At 36.4% G+C, this 17,428-nt stretch overlaps 1 protein-coding gene across 1 annotated transcript in view; it reads left to right on the top strand.

Moving 5' to 3' along the window:
* The first annotated feature begins 1,748 nt into the window (after positions 1-1,748).
* Positions 1,749-17,428, top strand: part of LOC145692299 (uncharacterized) — a 50,291-nt gene continuing 34,611 nt past the window's right edge. The window contains exon 1 of the mRNA XM_081767599.1: positions 1,749-1,972. Coding sequence (XP_081623725.1) covers positions 1,821-1,972 — 152 coding nt within the window. The 5' untranslated portion in view covers positions 1,749-1,820. The remainder of the gene's footprint in view (positions 1,973-17,428) is intronic.

Below are 17,428 nucleotides of genomic sequence, written 5' to 3' on the forward strand. Positions count from 1 at the left end.
TGATGCACACCTGCAACAACTTGAATCGAAATTCTTTGAGAATTAATACAGCGTCATGCCTGTTGGACCGTTTCGTTTCACAAAGCATTTTCATTCTCGTGTTTTGCGAATCTGGTTTCAATTCTTTGATTTTTTATTCTAAAGTGGAGGTACGCTTTGCATTGCAACCTACAAAAAGTACTAGGAAATTTTCACTCATCCACTTTTGGACAAGATTACATTTTTCAGACTTTCTATTGCAGTCACTGTGGTTTAGTACTAGAGCGTTCACCTCTTGTGCATGGGGTCTCCGTGGTTCGATTTCAGCTCGCGCCAAGTGTACTTTGTTGTGGACAATCACCGTGTGTGGTTTTCCTCGGGGTTCTTCCGTTTCCTGCCACTTTCTTCTTTCCAACATTTTACTTATTTCTCATCATCACCATCTCCTTTAGCCTACACGGTATATACATGGGACGTCAAACTGAAAGATTTCATTTTATTTTTACGGCTTTCTATTTCTCTGCTTTTTACTCACTCTCTACTTCTTTCATCTGAAAATATTGATTTTCAAAAACTTCGGGAATGCTGAAGCCTCATCAATCCCCTTTGTGTATGCCATAATAGTTATAAGTTGTATAAAAAAGCTGAAACATATTCAGGGCCGTGCCGTGGAAAATCAGCGCCCGGGGCGAGAGTATACGACGGCGCCCCCATACATATATTCCAAGCAATTTTTCCTATCTTTTTCCTTTTTCTCCCGAATTTTTCGCCCCCCTTACTTCGGCGCCCGGGTCCGTCGCCCCGCTTCCCCCCGATGATACGGCCCTGAACATATTTGATTATTTGAAGTGATAAGTCTAAATACGAGATTTCATGTCTCGAATGCTAAAATATGAATAAATGTGTCGGTTCTTTTAGAAATCATTATGCAATAAAATATATCCCATAAATACAAATTTATCTGAGATGCTTATAGCTGGTTTGAGATAGAGCACTGACCTCGAGCAATGGAGAACAGAAAACTTCCCTCGATTTGGCTCGCGCGCTACCCTACTCTGATCTCTGAACTGCAAGCAGAAAGCAATTCCGACCGAAGCCAAGCGCCGAGAAAATACGCACGTAATGGAGTCCACGATATTGCTTTCAAGTAGACAGAAATCTATTACAATAAAATGGTTAGTCATAGTAAAAATTAATGCAGAGAATATAACAATGTTTCAAATTAAGCTGACAAACTTGCATCAGGTTTCTCTAGCGAAACCCATATGAGTACTTGTTGAAAACTTCGACCTTGCAAATAGTTTGATAGCTTGAGTGACAGCTGAACCGAGTTTACAAAGATTTCTGCTGTTGCTGCTGCAGCAGATAATAATCCAAACAAAATTGTTAGAAATTTTTAGGTGCTTACTTCCATGTTGGATGCACTTGTACAAAGTATGCATTCTTACCAACGATAAAAATTAATAACATTTTCGGAAAGTCTGTAATGTATTTTGAAATATTAAAAATAAAATACAATATTACATTTTGTGTTTCGTGACCACACTTCTCGGAACGCCATATTTGTTACATAATCCATCGGTAGTACTTAAGCTCTCTATAGGTAAAATGTATGCTTTAAAATTTGCAAAAAACATATTGCAGCCTTACTAAGAAAAATCTGTAGTCAGGTTATTAATTATTTCCGTTAATTACATCATGATACATTGACAAAAACAATATTTTCTGTATTATCCTTGTCTTGCGCATGCGTATTGTAATGAAACTTGTACTGAACGGATGTAATCCCAGCGAACGCGGCTAGCCGTGGAAGAAGGGGGTCTATAATTCTTCCAGCCAATATGGCGGACTCTGGGACCTGCTCACAAACAAAAATTGTAAAAAATTCTAAAATATTAGTTAATGTGGAAGAAGCCCTTCAAGACATTTTAGTAGTGTCCTTCACACATGAAAGTAAAATTTACCAAGGTGTTCTTTTGGATTCGACAAAGAAGTAAGTAGAAATTAATGCGTAACTAATGCATGCATACGAAGGCGAAATTGTTTACAAGAGAGAGAAATGAGTCAGCTGTTGCCTCTCTTTGTGCTTAAATGCTACTATATTTCGTACATTAAGTATAACCAATGGAATCTAGACATTTTTCTGCACTAGTAGCAATAAAAATCCAGAAAATTGGATGTAAAATAAAGGATTTAGGTATTTGGCATTTAATTCAGTTTCTGGTAACTTTCCATTCCCTATAAAAAAAGCAGCCATGTTTGTAATTTTGTGTTCTCAAGAGCAAGGGCGTGAATAATTTTATATAAAGCTAAGCACTGAACTTGATATTTGTCAAATTTATCGTACGTTTAAATATTTCAGACCTCGAGTAATAAAATCATAATTTTTAGAAAGTTTTAAATATGTATTTTCTCTTACAAATTTACGATAGAAATGTCAACGGTGTTACGAAAGTTCAAGAATGTTGCGAGATGTTTCTCTCTTTGCCACTGTTTTATATTTATTTGTTTTTCTTGTAAGATATACCATGTATGCATCAAACAATGCCTACCTACGAATTTCAAAATATTTGCCTATCAAGTTATTACTAATCTCCAATCAACTCGTAAAACAGCGTAATAGAAGCATATATTTATGATTGACATGGCCTCTTAATGTTAGTTGCGACTTGAAAACATGTCGATGAAAGTTAAATATTAAAAAAACTAAATGAAGCAGCAGCATGTAAATATTATATCCATGAATTAAAAGTTGGAATGATAAGCGTTTAATCCGACCGTTTTGTTGGACACCAGTAAATAGGATAATCATACCCCAGGAAAATAATAACTACTATCGGCAGTTCTATGCTCGTTGAACCGTCGCCCTAGTTTATCGTCTTCGGTACGCTTCTTGTTCCGGTTTTAAACCATAACAAAATATTTCATTGTTTATGTATTCGTTTAGTAGATTTAGTTTTTTACTAACCGATTTTTTACATTTTTATTTTTATTTATTTATTTATTTTACATGTTTACATTACCCGATCAATTAATTTCATCAAAACTGTATATAGCTAATTTTGTATTATAACTATTTAAATTCACTTACAAGTTTCTTTTTTCTAATTATCAAATACAGACATTTATTAACACTGTGCTTTAGTACTACCTTCGACTAGTTCGAAGGATTTTTGCATTTGTGTTTTTTCTCGGAAATATAAACACTACTTACAAATATTATAATATTGCTGGAGTGATATCATAAATATGGTAATATCTTCCATTTTCGAGTACCTATGGTTCGCTTTTCGTATTACCTAGTTCATATCAAAATTGTTTTAAAATGTATGAGTGAAAAAGTTTCCAATATAATAGTGACATAATTTTCTCGTTTCGAGTTGAGTGTAGACAATTAAGTGAATTACATGAATATCGGTTAACAGACAGATGACGAATTTTATTCAAAATAATTTAATATCCGTAAGTTTAGGGAATTTAAATGTTGATTTTTGGGTGAACTTTACAATGTCCGTTTCATGTAGTATCCGTACGTGGACACGATAAATTATATTCGATCAATTTTAGAAAATGGTCCAAATTTCCCCAACCTGACCCTACTGTATCATAACCTTTTAAAGCGTTTTACTTGATGCGCAGCTCTTTGTGATGGACAGACACCGTGCTCGTGGGTTTTCTCGGGGTTCTCCCACTTTCTTCATTTCACTCATCTCTCATAATCACCGTCTCCTTTAGCCTAACCGGCATAATCGTGGGACGTAAAACTCAAAGATTTCATTTCATTTTTTTTTATGCGCAGCTGGAGCGTATATTGTAAAGTTTTCCTTGGTTAAAAGGGAATTGGCGTGACACCGTGTTTTTCAATTTTTAGGGGGTTTGAATTGTAGATTTTGATGAGCTGTGTCCAATGATACCACTTTTGATTTCTGGTCGACGGCATCAAGGTCAAATTAGGGGAAGGTTCTAGAACACAGGTGCCCCCATATAGATTAATAGCTAATTTCGTTCTTTTCTGTACCAAAGTAAATAATTTAATTCACATAGTATTGCAGAGCGAGCGTAGCGAGTGAAGGCGGGTTATAGCCCCGCAGGGCACGTTATTTTCTGTCTTTATTACAGCTAAGTGGGAAGGGGGACCTGTGTTCTAGAACCTTGCCTCAAATTAGGGGTCAAAAATAAAAAGTGGGACCATTTAGGCAAGAGACCAGTGACCGACTGGGACGAAATGTATGTCATTTGATTCGTATATACGTATATGAATAATTGATATACCACTTTTTCCGATAATTCTATTTTGACCCAGAAAATTAACGAAAATCCAAGATCCAAAATTCCAGAATGGTAACGTTTATGAACCCCTTACTTGAGCATGAAGCAACTATAAAGAGATAGATGCTGGAAAAGATGTATTGCTAAAGTCCTGTGCCTTTGCTCGTGATCTATTTGTGTTTCCCCTGTTCCTTTGTAACGTTGTATCATTCTGCACACGAATGCTTACCGGTTGACGAGGAAGAAAGTTATTTCATCTGCTTTCTGTTATTCAGATATTACCGTCTCCGTGTCACACTTGAACACCTAACACCGGACAAAACAGCTTCTGCTCCAAGGTTGACCAAATAAGGCTGTTAATATTTCTATAAGTACAGAGGAAATGTAAATGTCCTACATCAAATATTATCAATTTTAAGATGACACGGCGTACGTAACGGGAAGTATATTTAGCCGTATGAAAAATCTATTTATCATATATATTAAACATTAATCAAATTCATGACTGCGTCCTATATGTGTTTCCCTTCTCCCTTTCCTTAAAATTCCTTTTTCATGTGCCTTCTCACATTTTATTGTGTGCGAACATACAAGTAGAAACTCCAATCGTACAGAAAGAAAGAAAAAAAAATCAATGTATACACATTCTCTTTTATAAGAACATGAAAATCAGCTACACATATTACATTCTTAATTTTTCTGGATCGAACAAACACCACAGATATCAGCATCACTATCATTTCTGACACACCTTTTTCTTCGTAAGATCTGTAGACACGCCACTGACTGCTGAATATGGTTAACATTATCATCATAGATTTTCCTCTTCCACTTAGGGTTACCTTGTTTATGATATAACAATTCGGAGAAGGCGGTAACTTGTCTGTCCACAGTGATCAACATTTTTAAATGGTGGTGCGCTTTTTTTTCCTATAACTGTTTTGTGTTACAAGATAGTATTTCGGCTCAAGGTTTCGATCTAGATACAGAAGTGTGCTTTTAGTTGAATGTAAAATGTACACTCATGTTCAAAATTATTGTCGCATGTCTATAAATATGTTGTTGTAGGAATATAATTTGATAACGAATTTGCCCGGTATTTCTTATAATGTTGGTATGAGTATAATCGGCAAAGACCAACATGTGGCAAATTTCATATCAAAAGAGCAGTAAATAGGAACGATAAAACGAAAACAAAACTTTCTTGTCCATTTCGCAACATTTTGTTTTACTCATCCTAATTGTCGTATTTGTAATTCTTTTCCTATGAAATTTACCACAAATATACATTTCCTTATTATACATATAGTAGCAGTATTAAAAGTACCCTGCAGAATCATTATCAAATTATCTTTTTACAATAAGACAGTTATAGATATGCGACAGTTATTTTGGACATGAGTGTACCTAGTATATCTTAAAATACATACAATACCGAACTTACCTTTAGTGGGAGCGGTCCCGGGTTAGATTCCCGGTGGGGACACTCGGTCGAAAAAGCGTAACACTTTTTCAGGCCAGCCATCTGAGTGAGGTTTTCGTGCGTTTTCCTCAGTTATACGAGGCAAATGCCTGGATGGTACTTAACATTATGGTCCGAGGCCGCTTTTTTCCTCCAATTCCAAGAGTAGTATGATCGCCGAGGGACGTCATCCATCATACGTGACGGGCTTACTTGGTAGATGTCGAAAGCCCCGAAATATAGTTACTAATGCTAATATATTACCAGAATTGATTGCATCTAATGTAAACTAGTTTCATGTGAAATAATTAATTGCCATTCCACCCATACTAAGCATTTCTAACTTTCAGTTATTATTATTATTATCATTATTATTTTATTAATTTTGTGAGAATGATAATCAAAGAGTTTTGCCGATCTTAGCAATCTCAGAAAACTATTGGAAGATTCATTATACTACACATACAAAACAGTTGTACTAATCGTTTTTATTGAAGATATTAAGGTCCTTATACTACAGGTGAGAAAGTAAAAATAAAGAGTAAATAGGATAAAAGCTATTTCACTGATCAATTATAGAAGTATTGTAGTGTATGAGATCAATTCTCCGTGTAGTAATTCGTAGGTCGGATGAAAAACAAATACCGTATTTCCCTCAAGATGAAGACCTAACTAGAAAATAAGACGTAGCATAATTTTTTAGATTGCTCATAATATAAGCCCTACATTCTTTTTTTCATTTTGGTTGGCGATTACCTTCGACTGAGAATCCTTATCTTTCTGCATCTGACTTACAATGATCCAGTCATGGTTTCGCAGCCTATTTGTAGTTGTCGTCAATGACTGTCGGTGACCTAGTATCTTGAGATTTCAGTTCTCTTTTATAGAAGCGCAGATTTTTGTTTGTCTAGGACACTTACGTCTTACTGATCCTATTTCTGCTTATTAAACATAGAAGTTTCTTCCATGTAGACACGGTCTGAAAATAAATTAAATCCAATCAGTATTGGCGTTTAACCTGTACTAGGTTTTCATTTTTTTTTTTTTTTTTTTTTTATTACTATGAATTTTTTCCTCACTCTTCGTTCTCTCATATGTAACAGTAGAATTAGAGAAAGTTCAGCAATGCAAATATCGTATATTTTCACACTCACAGTTAATATCCCGCAGACAGAAAATGCAGGTGGTTTACAGGCGGCTGAAAATGGAACACTTTTAAACGCATGAGACAGGTATCGATTTCTTTCAAGATCATTGCATGTTCATTTCACGAAAACAGGTAGTTTTCATGTTGATAGGGCTGCAACCTTGCAACGTGAAAAATGCGTGTAAACAACACGTAGAGAGTGGAAACACACATACGTAACCGGCATATTTCATGCAGTTGGCATATACGTTACCTCATGAGGATCTGACGATAACCGCTTTTCATTTTATAAAAATGTAATTGACATGTTAAATACATGTAAAATACAAGTGTTAGCGAATTAGTGGGCGTGTTAGCGGAATATACATGTAAAATACATCGCATTAGGTGTACATAAAATTTGCGTGTCACAGGTGTTGGACACGCAGAAGACATGTAGGTAACATGTACATAAGAGCCGCATATAACATGCAGTTTGCCTGTTCATGAATTGATTATGTATTGTATAGATCACAATAGCTTTGGACCCCTCCCAAAATAAATTCATGCGTACGTCCCTGATGTACCCAATTCCCATTGAGTACTTACCAGTGGTGAAAAGTGGGTCATGCGTGATACTGTACTTCAAATAAAAATATAGAAATAAAATGTGTAAAATTCAAATCCGATTACTAGAATGTAGGCTGTATACATTAATTAGTAATACTACCATTTGATCCATTTAATCCGAGGGTCTGCGCACGCCTCTGTATATATGTGTCAGCACCTTGCATATGTGCATGTCAGAGTGGAGACTTGATGTCTGGATATTGCATGTTCCTTACGCCTGTAACGTGAATGTTTCACTCTAGTAAGCCTTGTCCATCGCATGTACCTGTTTAAGCTATTTACTCACTACACGTATCTGTTTAATCCATTTGAAGGATAAAGGGGAACAAACAAGGAATGTCCATGTGTATGCTTGGTCCTATCTGTTGATGACTCTTGATACTATTTGACTGTATACGCTATGCATGCGTAGATGTAGAAATGCCCATCTAAAAAGGGCAAAAGATTTGACTAACCCTATTCATTTTGCACGCAGTTTTCAATATTAAAACGCCGTTTTCTTGAAAATTAAGTTTTGTGACATTCCTTTTTTTTTTCCTTACCCTTCATTTATTGGCAGTCATGATTATTGCATGTCCCCATTCATCTGTACATTGCATGTAGGTGAGTTCACACATTGCATGTTCTAGGCAATGTGTCCAATTCTATTCCAATGTACTATACATGTATCAGGACCTTGCATATGTGCATGATAAACTGGAGAGTTAGTGCCTGAATATTACATGTTTCCTACACATGTAACATTAATGATTCACTCCAATCAACCTTGTTCATTGCATGCATCTGTTTAACCCATTTATTGGCAATCATGATCATTGCATTTTCCGTTTACGTGCGCATTGCCTGTACATTGCATACGGAGATAACACAGGCAATGTATTCAATTGTAATCCCATTTATTATACATGTGTTAGGACCTTGCATAGCGAATGTCGAATGGGAGACTTGTGCCTGAATATTGCATATATCCTAAGCCTATAACGTGAATGTTTAGCTCCAATCCATTTTGTTCACTACACGTATCTGTTTAATCAATTTATTGGCAATCGTGATCATTGCATGTTCCCGTTCACCTGTACACTGCACGTAGGGGAGTTACACACTTCGCATGTACACGAAATGATAAATGTAAAATAACATATTCTACATTATACGTTTTCCATGCTATACGCTAATACATGGTATTTACATGTAATGCGACTATCACACATGTATATTACATGTTGATAAACAGGTACCTTCCTTGTACTTTTCGTTCTTACTGTATTGCGAATATTATCAACAATTCATTAAAGGTACTTTATATGCACACATTCCCTCCATTTACTTGCATGTGAGTGACTAACTGTACATTGCATGTTATCATTTTAATGTACAGGCTCTGTACAACGCGTGTTTCCGTGCAAAATTTCCAACAGAAGTTTAATATTTTTTCGACATGCATATCACCTGAAGACAATGTGCCTGTAATATTTTCTTTACATGTGTTTTCTCGCCGAAACAGACGCCTGTATAATGCCTGTCAAAATCTTACAGGCTTTTACAGGCAGTTCCATGTACAAAACATTGCATGTTTCCTCAAAAATTTTCATAATAGCCTTTAAGATGGCAAATGTTTTGAGTATGGTGATACTTTTGCAGGGAATCGAATCACGATTCTCTCCTGGGGACGCAAAGCAAGAAAGACATAACATTTTCGAAAATTGTTTTGTAGCCAAGTATTTAACGCGCGTGCTTCTGTGTGTGATGTCTCAGGTTCAATCCCTGATAGTGTTTATCTCGAATTAAAAATTAGAGTTGCAGTTTGAATCTTAAAATAAGCAATATAATTCTGATATATATATAGTCTGAGCAGTAGCTTGTCTAAAATTAGGCAGCACCTAGGACAGACGCAGAAACTGTGCCGCTGCTTTTCCTAACCTTATTCCTACCGTTATGTTCAGGTTATTTCAATTTTATCTTTTACTTTCTATTTCTTTCATAAACATGATTTGACTTGACTAGGGAGAAAAATAAACTCCACTATTCAAAGTATACTCAGTTTAACGTGTTTTTATGTATTTATTTAACAAAAACCAAAAGTTTAAATTTATTGAAGAAACTTCAACATAGTCTACTTTTGAGTGATTATCGTATATTTTGTATACTCAAATGTCAGTGTTTTTTCTAGCTAGAACTGCTGCAAACTTGACTATAATGTCCTCAAAATTAGTTTTTCTTAACTTCTTTCCTCTGAACATTTAGTAAACAAGATAATTTATCCTGTCTTGACTTACGGATGCTCTTAAGTACAGAATAATTAGTTTTAATTTGCTGATTCTTTCATTGCTAGTAACGGAAACAGCAATGATTAGCATTATTTGAATGACGATTCGCAGATTGGTAAACACACACTCGATGTGCAGATTGGTAAACACATTGTCATCTCCATACTGCGTGAACTCGGTAAACTGTTCAGACCTTGAAATTGTTACAGCGTAAGTTGAAAACAATTTTATACAGTCCATTTTCTTTTATGTAACCAGTGGCAGCTTTTGATGGAACTTACATCGGTTAAATTTCAAATTTTATCGCTACTAGTGAAGCGAAAAACTTCTTAATGTGTGACAATAAATATGCTAATTCTTGTATACAAGAATTTGTATGTAAATGTAAGCTTTCTTCTCTAAGCTTGTAACGATAAAATTTGATGCGACTTTCATAAAGAACTGTCACTATAACTACGGATGTAGATCTGTTTGTGCTGTATAATTCGCTCAGACTTCCGGAAGGTCTTTACAGTCAGCACAATGTGCTTGTGTCCAGGAGGAACTCGAATTTCGAATCAGCTTCTTGCAACGAGTGAAAACTTGTGCATTTCCATGAAAACTCAGCTGTCATGCCTTCATTATTTTCATCATCTCCTGTTTACTGGTGTGGCCGCGGTGGCTCAGTGGTAGAGCGTTCACCTCTGGTGCTTGGGGTCCCGGGTTCGATCCCAACCCCTGCCAAGTGAACTTTGTGGTGGACAAACACCGTGTGCGTGGGTTTTCTCGGGGTTATCCCGTTTCCTCCCACTTCCTTCATTTGACCATTTCATTCATTACTCATCATTACCGTCTCATCATCATCAGCCTAACCGGCATATCCGTGGGACGTAAACTTCAAAGATTTCATTTCATTTTTCTGTTTAATGGTAGTCCATCATCTCCCAGGATTTCACCGGGCATAAGTTCTTCCCTTCACGTCTTTCAACTTCAACATTCTGATTTTGACAGAAGTCAAATCCTGTGTCCAGGAACTCAGAGTAGTTTCCCTTTCTGCATAAAAATTATCTTTGAAGTACTTTAAATTTAGAACGACATAATGAAAATTCATCTCTGGTTCTTAGTGTCTCTTTTGAACATGATTGAAATGAGTACTTTGTTGCAAAATGCTAACAGAGTTAGAAATCTGTTGTTTAACAAGCTTTTGGATAATTGTTCTTATTATCTTATTCTTTCACTGTTCTCGCTTTCATCATTTATCATGATCTGAAGAATTGAAAGTACTTCTGCAATATACAGAGTGAGCATTTTCACAGCTTATACCCTTGCACTCCATCCAATTTCTGACTCACGATTTTAAAGCTATAGGAACACTAGTTTTCAGGTTTTGCCAGCCCTGTGTTGAGCGAACGAAACATTGCCAGATTATTTTTCTCCTTGATCCCTTGACTAACGCTGCTTCTGGGTTCTGTAATTACGGCAGCGTTGTTATAAAACTGGGACCGAAAAACTCTCATACGTATTTCGTCATCCTCTAGTTCCTTCTGGATGATTTTAGTCAAGCTTTTAGCATAATTCTATAAAACCAAGAAATGACGTACCGTTCCGTTGTCAACAAAAACTGTTATTACTTCTCGTATCATACTATACTGATATGTGCTCTCGATGTGCTTGATTACGAGTGAAGTCAAGTATTAAGCTATGAAACCTGACTTTACGGATGACTTGCAATAGTGGATGCCATTAGATGGTTGAATTTGTTTTAAACACTAAGCAAAGATAAGATGTCTATTCAGGATGTTAGTATGCTTGAAAAGATGTTCTTTCAAAATGGGCTCAAGAACGGAAAGGGTTTCAGTAAAATTGGAAATTTACTGACGTTGGTGTTGTTGTTAATTGGAAGTGATTCCTTGTGCTCCGTAAAAGTAAGTTATATTTGACAAGAAGTTTCAGGTAGTGAATTAATATATTCAAAATATAACGCTTCTTCTCTCTTAAAATCTGTTTTGAAGTTCTACATCAATAGGTCATCTGTTTGCACGTATATATGTATATATATATATTCTATTTCTTTCTACTAGATGAAGAAAGCAGGACATTTATTAGGATTTTTATCCTTTTTGATGCGTTTCAACGATTATATCCTGTTTCATGCTCTAGTTCAAACTAACGAATTGATTAGAAAAGAGAAGGCAGAAAAAACTGACTATCTTTATAGGACAATAGAGCAGACATGAGTAATTACTTCACTTCCTTGCCAGGGCCGATCTTAGGAATGTGGGGCCCAATTGGGAAATCTGGTCGAACTTAGGTTCTCAGTCAACTTGCAATGTATGGTTTGAGAGTACAGTACCTACTGAGAGTACAGTATATTACACACCTATTCTCTTTCCAGCCTTAGAAAAAAATTGATGTAAACAAACCAACCTAACTACCAGTTTGTCGATGATCAGTGATTGGTTACTGGTCTCAGTGCACTAGTATCCTACCGCAATATAATCCCTACTAAAATAATAATTTCAAATGAAGACATCTGAATTTATCTTGCATTTTGTGATAATAAACGCAATATATATAATATTTAACAACAGATGTAGCTTTATTTCAACCCCACCCGTATCTGGACATATAGTATTTACTGCGCATGGGTATGCATTCACGCGCCTTCCGCACTCATTTAAAATTATTGTAGAATGCAGAGTTTCATGCCGACGATGTGTGACAATAATCCATTTTCGTCTCGTGTTATAAAACACAAAAGAGAACAACAGGAATAGGGACAATTTCGTTTATATAAGGATTTAAGAAAATATATATCTCCACCATAGCAGTAGTCAGTGTTAGTCCATTAATTATTTACCAACTCACTGTAGCCTTATAGTCTGCAAATTATGCGACGACAGTAAGCTAGCAGACGATCTTGCTGTTCACGTCTCTCGCTGCCGAAGCACGTGTGAGCCGCGGAGTAATTCATTTCGCTTTGTTTATGTCTACTTTGTTCTAAGGCTGGAAAGACTTTATGTTGCCCAGTTGGGAGCAATTGGTCCAATCGGCTTAAGTCCGGCCCTGTTTCTCGCCATGACCGTCGTCTAATTTCCTACGAAACATCCTTCAATATTTAGGAAACACTTTGCTTCCAGCCTTTTCTTCTGTCCTCAACGGATTAGGTAGCAGTGTTCTTTGTGTGTTGTTGGATATCATGTTCTTTAGTTACCTGTGACATCTCAGCTCTAGACATCACATCACTAGTTCCTGCATGTCACTATTGCTATAACTGTCTGGTTCTCCTATTGAATTCTTTATCAGATAACACTCGATTTTTACTTTCTCCTACTGTGGCGCATCTGAAGTTTCCACCTTCATTCGCTTTTAAAATCGAATTTCGTATAATACTGTATCACGAATTTCATTTCTCTTTGTTTTATAAATGCTAAAAGATCACAGAATACTTTTAAATATATATTTCCTGTTTTGTGTATTCCAGATCATTAGACCGGCCCGAAGTTGATGATTGTTTAAACAGATAGTTCCAATATGACACTAACTTGCTGAACTTTAATGTTTCTTTAAAATGTCTTGTTTTGATACTGTGAAGAGTTTATAAAGTCAAATTCTACATAAACAATACAAAGTTTTGGAGATCAAGGATGTTGACACAGACTCAACACACATGCAATGCTTTAATCGTCTACCACTCGCTGTGAGTCGTATCGGGCCGGTTTCATAGGCGACATCTGAAATGAAAACAAAATGTCGCTATTTTTTTGCACTTCTGTCACCGTTCCAATAAGAATAGTGCTTTTCATGTTTTAAATGAAAGTGAAAACAAACCGAGATGAAAAGAGAGGAAAACGAGAGAACCGCGACGCACAACGTTTTTGTATGTTACCGAGAAGCTAGGTAGCAAGCATACAGTTAACAACAATGACCGCCGCCAAATTCAAATGCGTCACAGGAGGAGGCAAAGTAAATCTAGTCTTCTAATGAATCTAGTCAGGTAAAGGATTCTAGAGAAAAATCAAGAATTTGTGAGAGGGGTATCATCAAGTATGAAGCTACTGGTATGGGGCACAGTGGAGCAAAAATTAAAAAAAAAAAAAAAAAAAAAAATACAAATTAAATTTTTAAATATTTCCTCGGATTAATTAATTGGTTACCTAGAGCCATCAGAACTCGAGTTTCAGAAGACTGTGTTTGTAAAACCGTGGGGAGTCGTTGTAGTATGAAAAAGTTGAGGAAAATTCTGAAATACTTAGTAATTTGCATGTAATAAAGTTATATTTTTGAGTTCAGTGTGAGTCTGAATGTTTTGGTCTGATCAACGTATAATGCTAGAAGTGTGTTTTTTAAATTAATATTTGCAATTAGAAATAAGAAAAGCTAATTTTAAAAAATGCCGAAATTAGTTGCACAGTATTTCTATTCTTGCTATGGACTTCTATTTCTTCTTCTTTTTTCTCCTTGTGTCTCGTTCATTCAAAGGTTAAATATCATCTTGCATAAAGAGCTCGTACCGTGATTAGATGCACAAACTTGCATATTTTGAACCCAGAGACCGAAATATCCTACAAACACGAGCCAGCTCGCTCATGTTCTCACTATGTAAATAATCGAGCGGAGGTGCGGTTTGTTTCTATATAACAGTCCTCCTGAGGATGCGAATGAGAATGGATCGGTTGAAAATAGTGATGATACCGAAGATTTTGTAATGTCGAAATGAGTAGAACTGCACTTGAACTCATGAAGATTGAGAAGTACTGTGATTTTAGTAGATATATTCATTTTTCAATTAATTTTGATAACAGCTTTCGTTTCATAATATCATTTTTTTTTTTTTTTAATCTTTTTATCGACACAGAAATGGTCATTCAACTTACATTTCAAGTAGATACGTGTGCCTAACTACCCACATGAATATGTATTTAATTGTTGTAAAAACATTGGTTAATCTCCTGTGAGTAGGTATTGAATTTTTTTTCTTTATAAAGAAGTGTAAATATTTTTTTTTCTTTTTAATATAATTATATCATATACGAAGCCTGACAATAAAGTAATGAGAGTTGTTGAAAAAAACCTCCACTTACATTTTTAACCAACCACAATGTGATCACCTTCAAAGTACTCCCCTTGTGCCTGTATACACTTACTTCATCAGCGTTTCCATTGTTGCTAGCATCTCTGGAATCATCTTTTGGGATGCCTGCCAAAGCCCGTGTTACAGCTGCTTGATTATCTGTTTCTGCTTCAAAATGATTTCCCTTAAGAACTGCTTTCGCCTCTGGGAACAGAGAAAAATCACACAGGGTGATATCCGGTGAATAAGGAGGGTGTGTTAGCACTGTAATGGATTTTGATGCCAAATACTGCCGAACAGACAATGCAGTATAGGCTGGTGCATTATCGTGATGGAGGATCCAGGTGTCAGCAATCTCTGGACGAACACGACGGACACGTTTTCGAAGTCTTTCAAGAACTTCTATGTAGAAATGTTGATTTACTGTCTGCCCTGGAGATACCCACTTTTTATGGACAATTCCGCTGGAGTTAGAAAAGCACACAAGCATGCATTTCACCTTGGACTTCGACATGTGGGCTTTCTTTGGCTGCAGCGAATCTTTTGAACACCATTGCGCACTTTAACGTTTCGTGTCGGGGTCATACTGAAAACACCAACTTCCATCACCAGTGATAATTCTGTTCAGTAAATCCGGGTTAGATTTCACTTGCTCCACAGTTCTCCGGTCATCTTTTTGGTGCTGTGTGAGATTTTTCGGGATCAGTTTGGCACACACTTTTCGCATTCCCAAATTTTCAGTTAATATCAGACGCACTGTTTCTCGATTCATGTTCAGTTCATTTGCAATCATTTTCACGGTTAATCGTCTATCCAGTCGCACAGGTTCCCTCATCCTGTCTGTGTTCTCTTCCATTCGTGTTGCTGTAGGTCGCCCACTTCCGGTACGTGACGTTTGGGCGCGGACGTTTGGGCCCCGCCGTTTGGGCACTGGACGTTTGGGCGCGAGTTAAAAAGTCGTTATGTTAGGCGCTGAGTACTAAGTTCGAATCAAGATATCACAAGGTGTCTACTGTAGTAGAAGTCCTTGAATTATACTGGATTTTGTTTTACATACTAGAAATACTGGAATTTCAAAATTATAAAAACTGAATTAACAATTAAATTTTGTAAATTTAAGTTTCAACGAAAGTTAAGTGTGCTTTTTATTTGATAACTTTTCAAGCCAAATGTAAGTCGACCAGACTACATATGATTGACTGCATTACATACATAGTGAGCCTATTCCATTAAAAAACTTAAAGCAGGCCTTCTGCTGTAGTTACGCAATAAGTGTGAATGTCAAACACATTTCTAGTGGCTAAATGACCAATATATGTACACTTAACTATTATTTTTCACTTTGAAATCGTTGTTTTTTTTTTCTTTCTTTCGCCACTTTCTTTAATGCAGATTAAATGCTTACAATGGGACGAAAAAATGTGTGTTAAGTTTTGATTTTTATATTGGAATGTTAATAAAAAAAAGTGATACCAGAAATACGGCATACTACAGTTCCTAAACTCAATGTGTTAGACATCCTGTATGCAAAATATGTCTTAGACACCATGTATGCAAAATATCTTTCCCTCAACTCGATTAGGATATAGGATTTTTAGATTTCTGGGCTCTCGGCATCTAAGGCCATTTAGCCTGTCACGTTTGAGGGAGCACACTATCCGGGGAAAGGGAAGGAAGAAAGGATTGGGGAAGGAAGGAAGCTGCCTGGACCTATAAATTAGGTACCACCCCGGCATTTGCCTGGTGTGAATGAAGAAAACCCAGGAAAACCTCATTCAGGGTGGTTGGCCTGAAAGAGCGTGTTACACTTTTTCGACCGAGTGCCCCCACCGGGAATCGAACCCGGAACCGATCGCACCGAAGGCGAGTGTTAGCGACTACGCTGCAATCTTTTATTGGTAGTTCTTTATTGGACTTAAGGAAGAGAAGAGTTTGGCAAACGTAATACGAAAGAAAACAAATTTTAATATTCATAAATATGTAATTATTAACTTTCTTTAAAAAAATACAAAAATTAAATCAATATGTTTTAATTAACATTAAGAAAATTAACAGCTCGTCTGATTCCTTTATTTCCTAGCTTTCTTATATAATACAAAAATTAGATCAGAAGTACAAGAATCGTGAACAAGCGAAAAATCAATCCATGACGAGGTTAGGCAACAAATGCCACAAACGCATTAAACTATTTAATTTAGATAAATAAATAAGATAGAGATAGAAAATATACAGATAAATGAGGTGAGATAAAGATAGAAGTGTAGGAAATGTATATATCTTGATTGGCGCTTAGTTTTCAGTGCCTAGCTTACTTTATATGTCGTAAATTGTGATTTTTACTATGTACCTCGCGCCTAAACGGCTTTGCGCCCAAACGGCAGCGCCAAAACGTCCGCGCCCAAATGGCGGCGCCCAAACGTCCTGTCCCGCCCACTTCGGTGTTCGCCTTCGATTTTTGTTCCGCCTTCTGCAAACATTTTGTGCCAACGATACAGCTGTGTCATTGATAACATTTCATTTCCAAAGGCCTGCTGAAGCTTCGGGTACGTTACCGCGGTAGTCTCAGCAAGTTTCACACAGAAGGAGATTGCGTAGCGCTGCTTCATTGTTGTGATGGGTGTCCAACACACGACCGCACTCTT

This window comes from Thermobia domestica, chromosome 1 (genome assembly GCF_964235325.1).
Source record: "Thermobia domestica chromosome 1, izTheDome1.hap1.1, whole genome shotgun sequence".
Classification (NCBI taxonomy): domain Eukaryota; kingdom Metazoa; phylum Arthropoda; class Insecta; order Zygentoma; family Lepismatidae; genus Thermobia; species Thermobia domestica.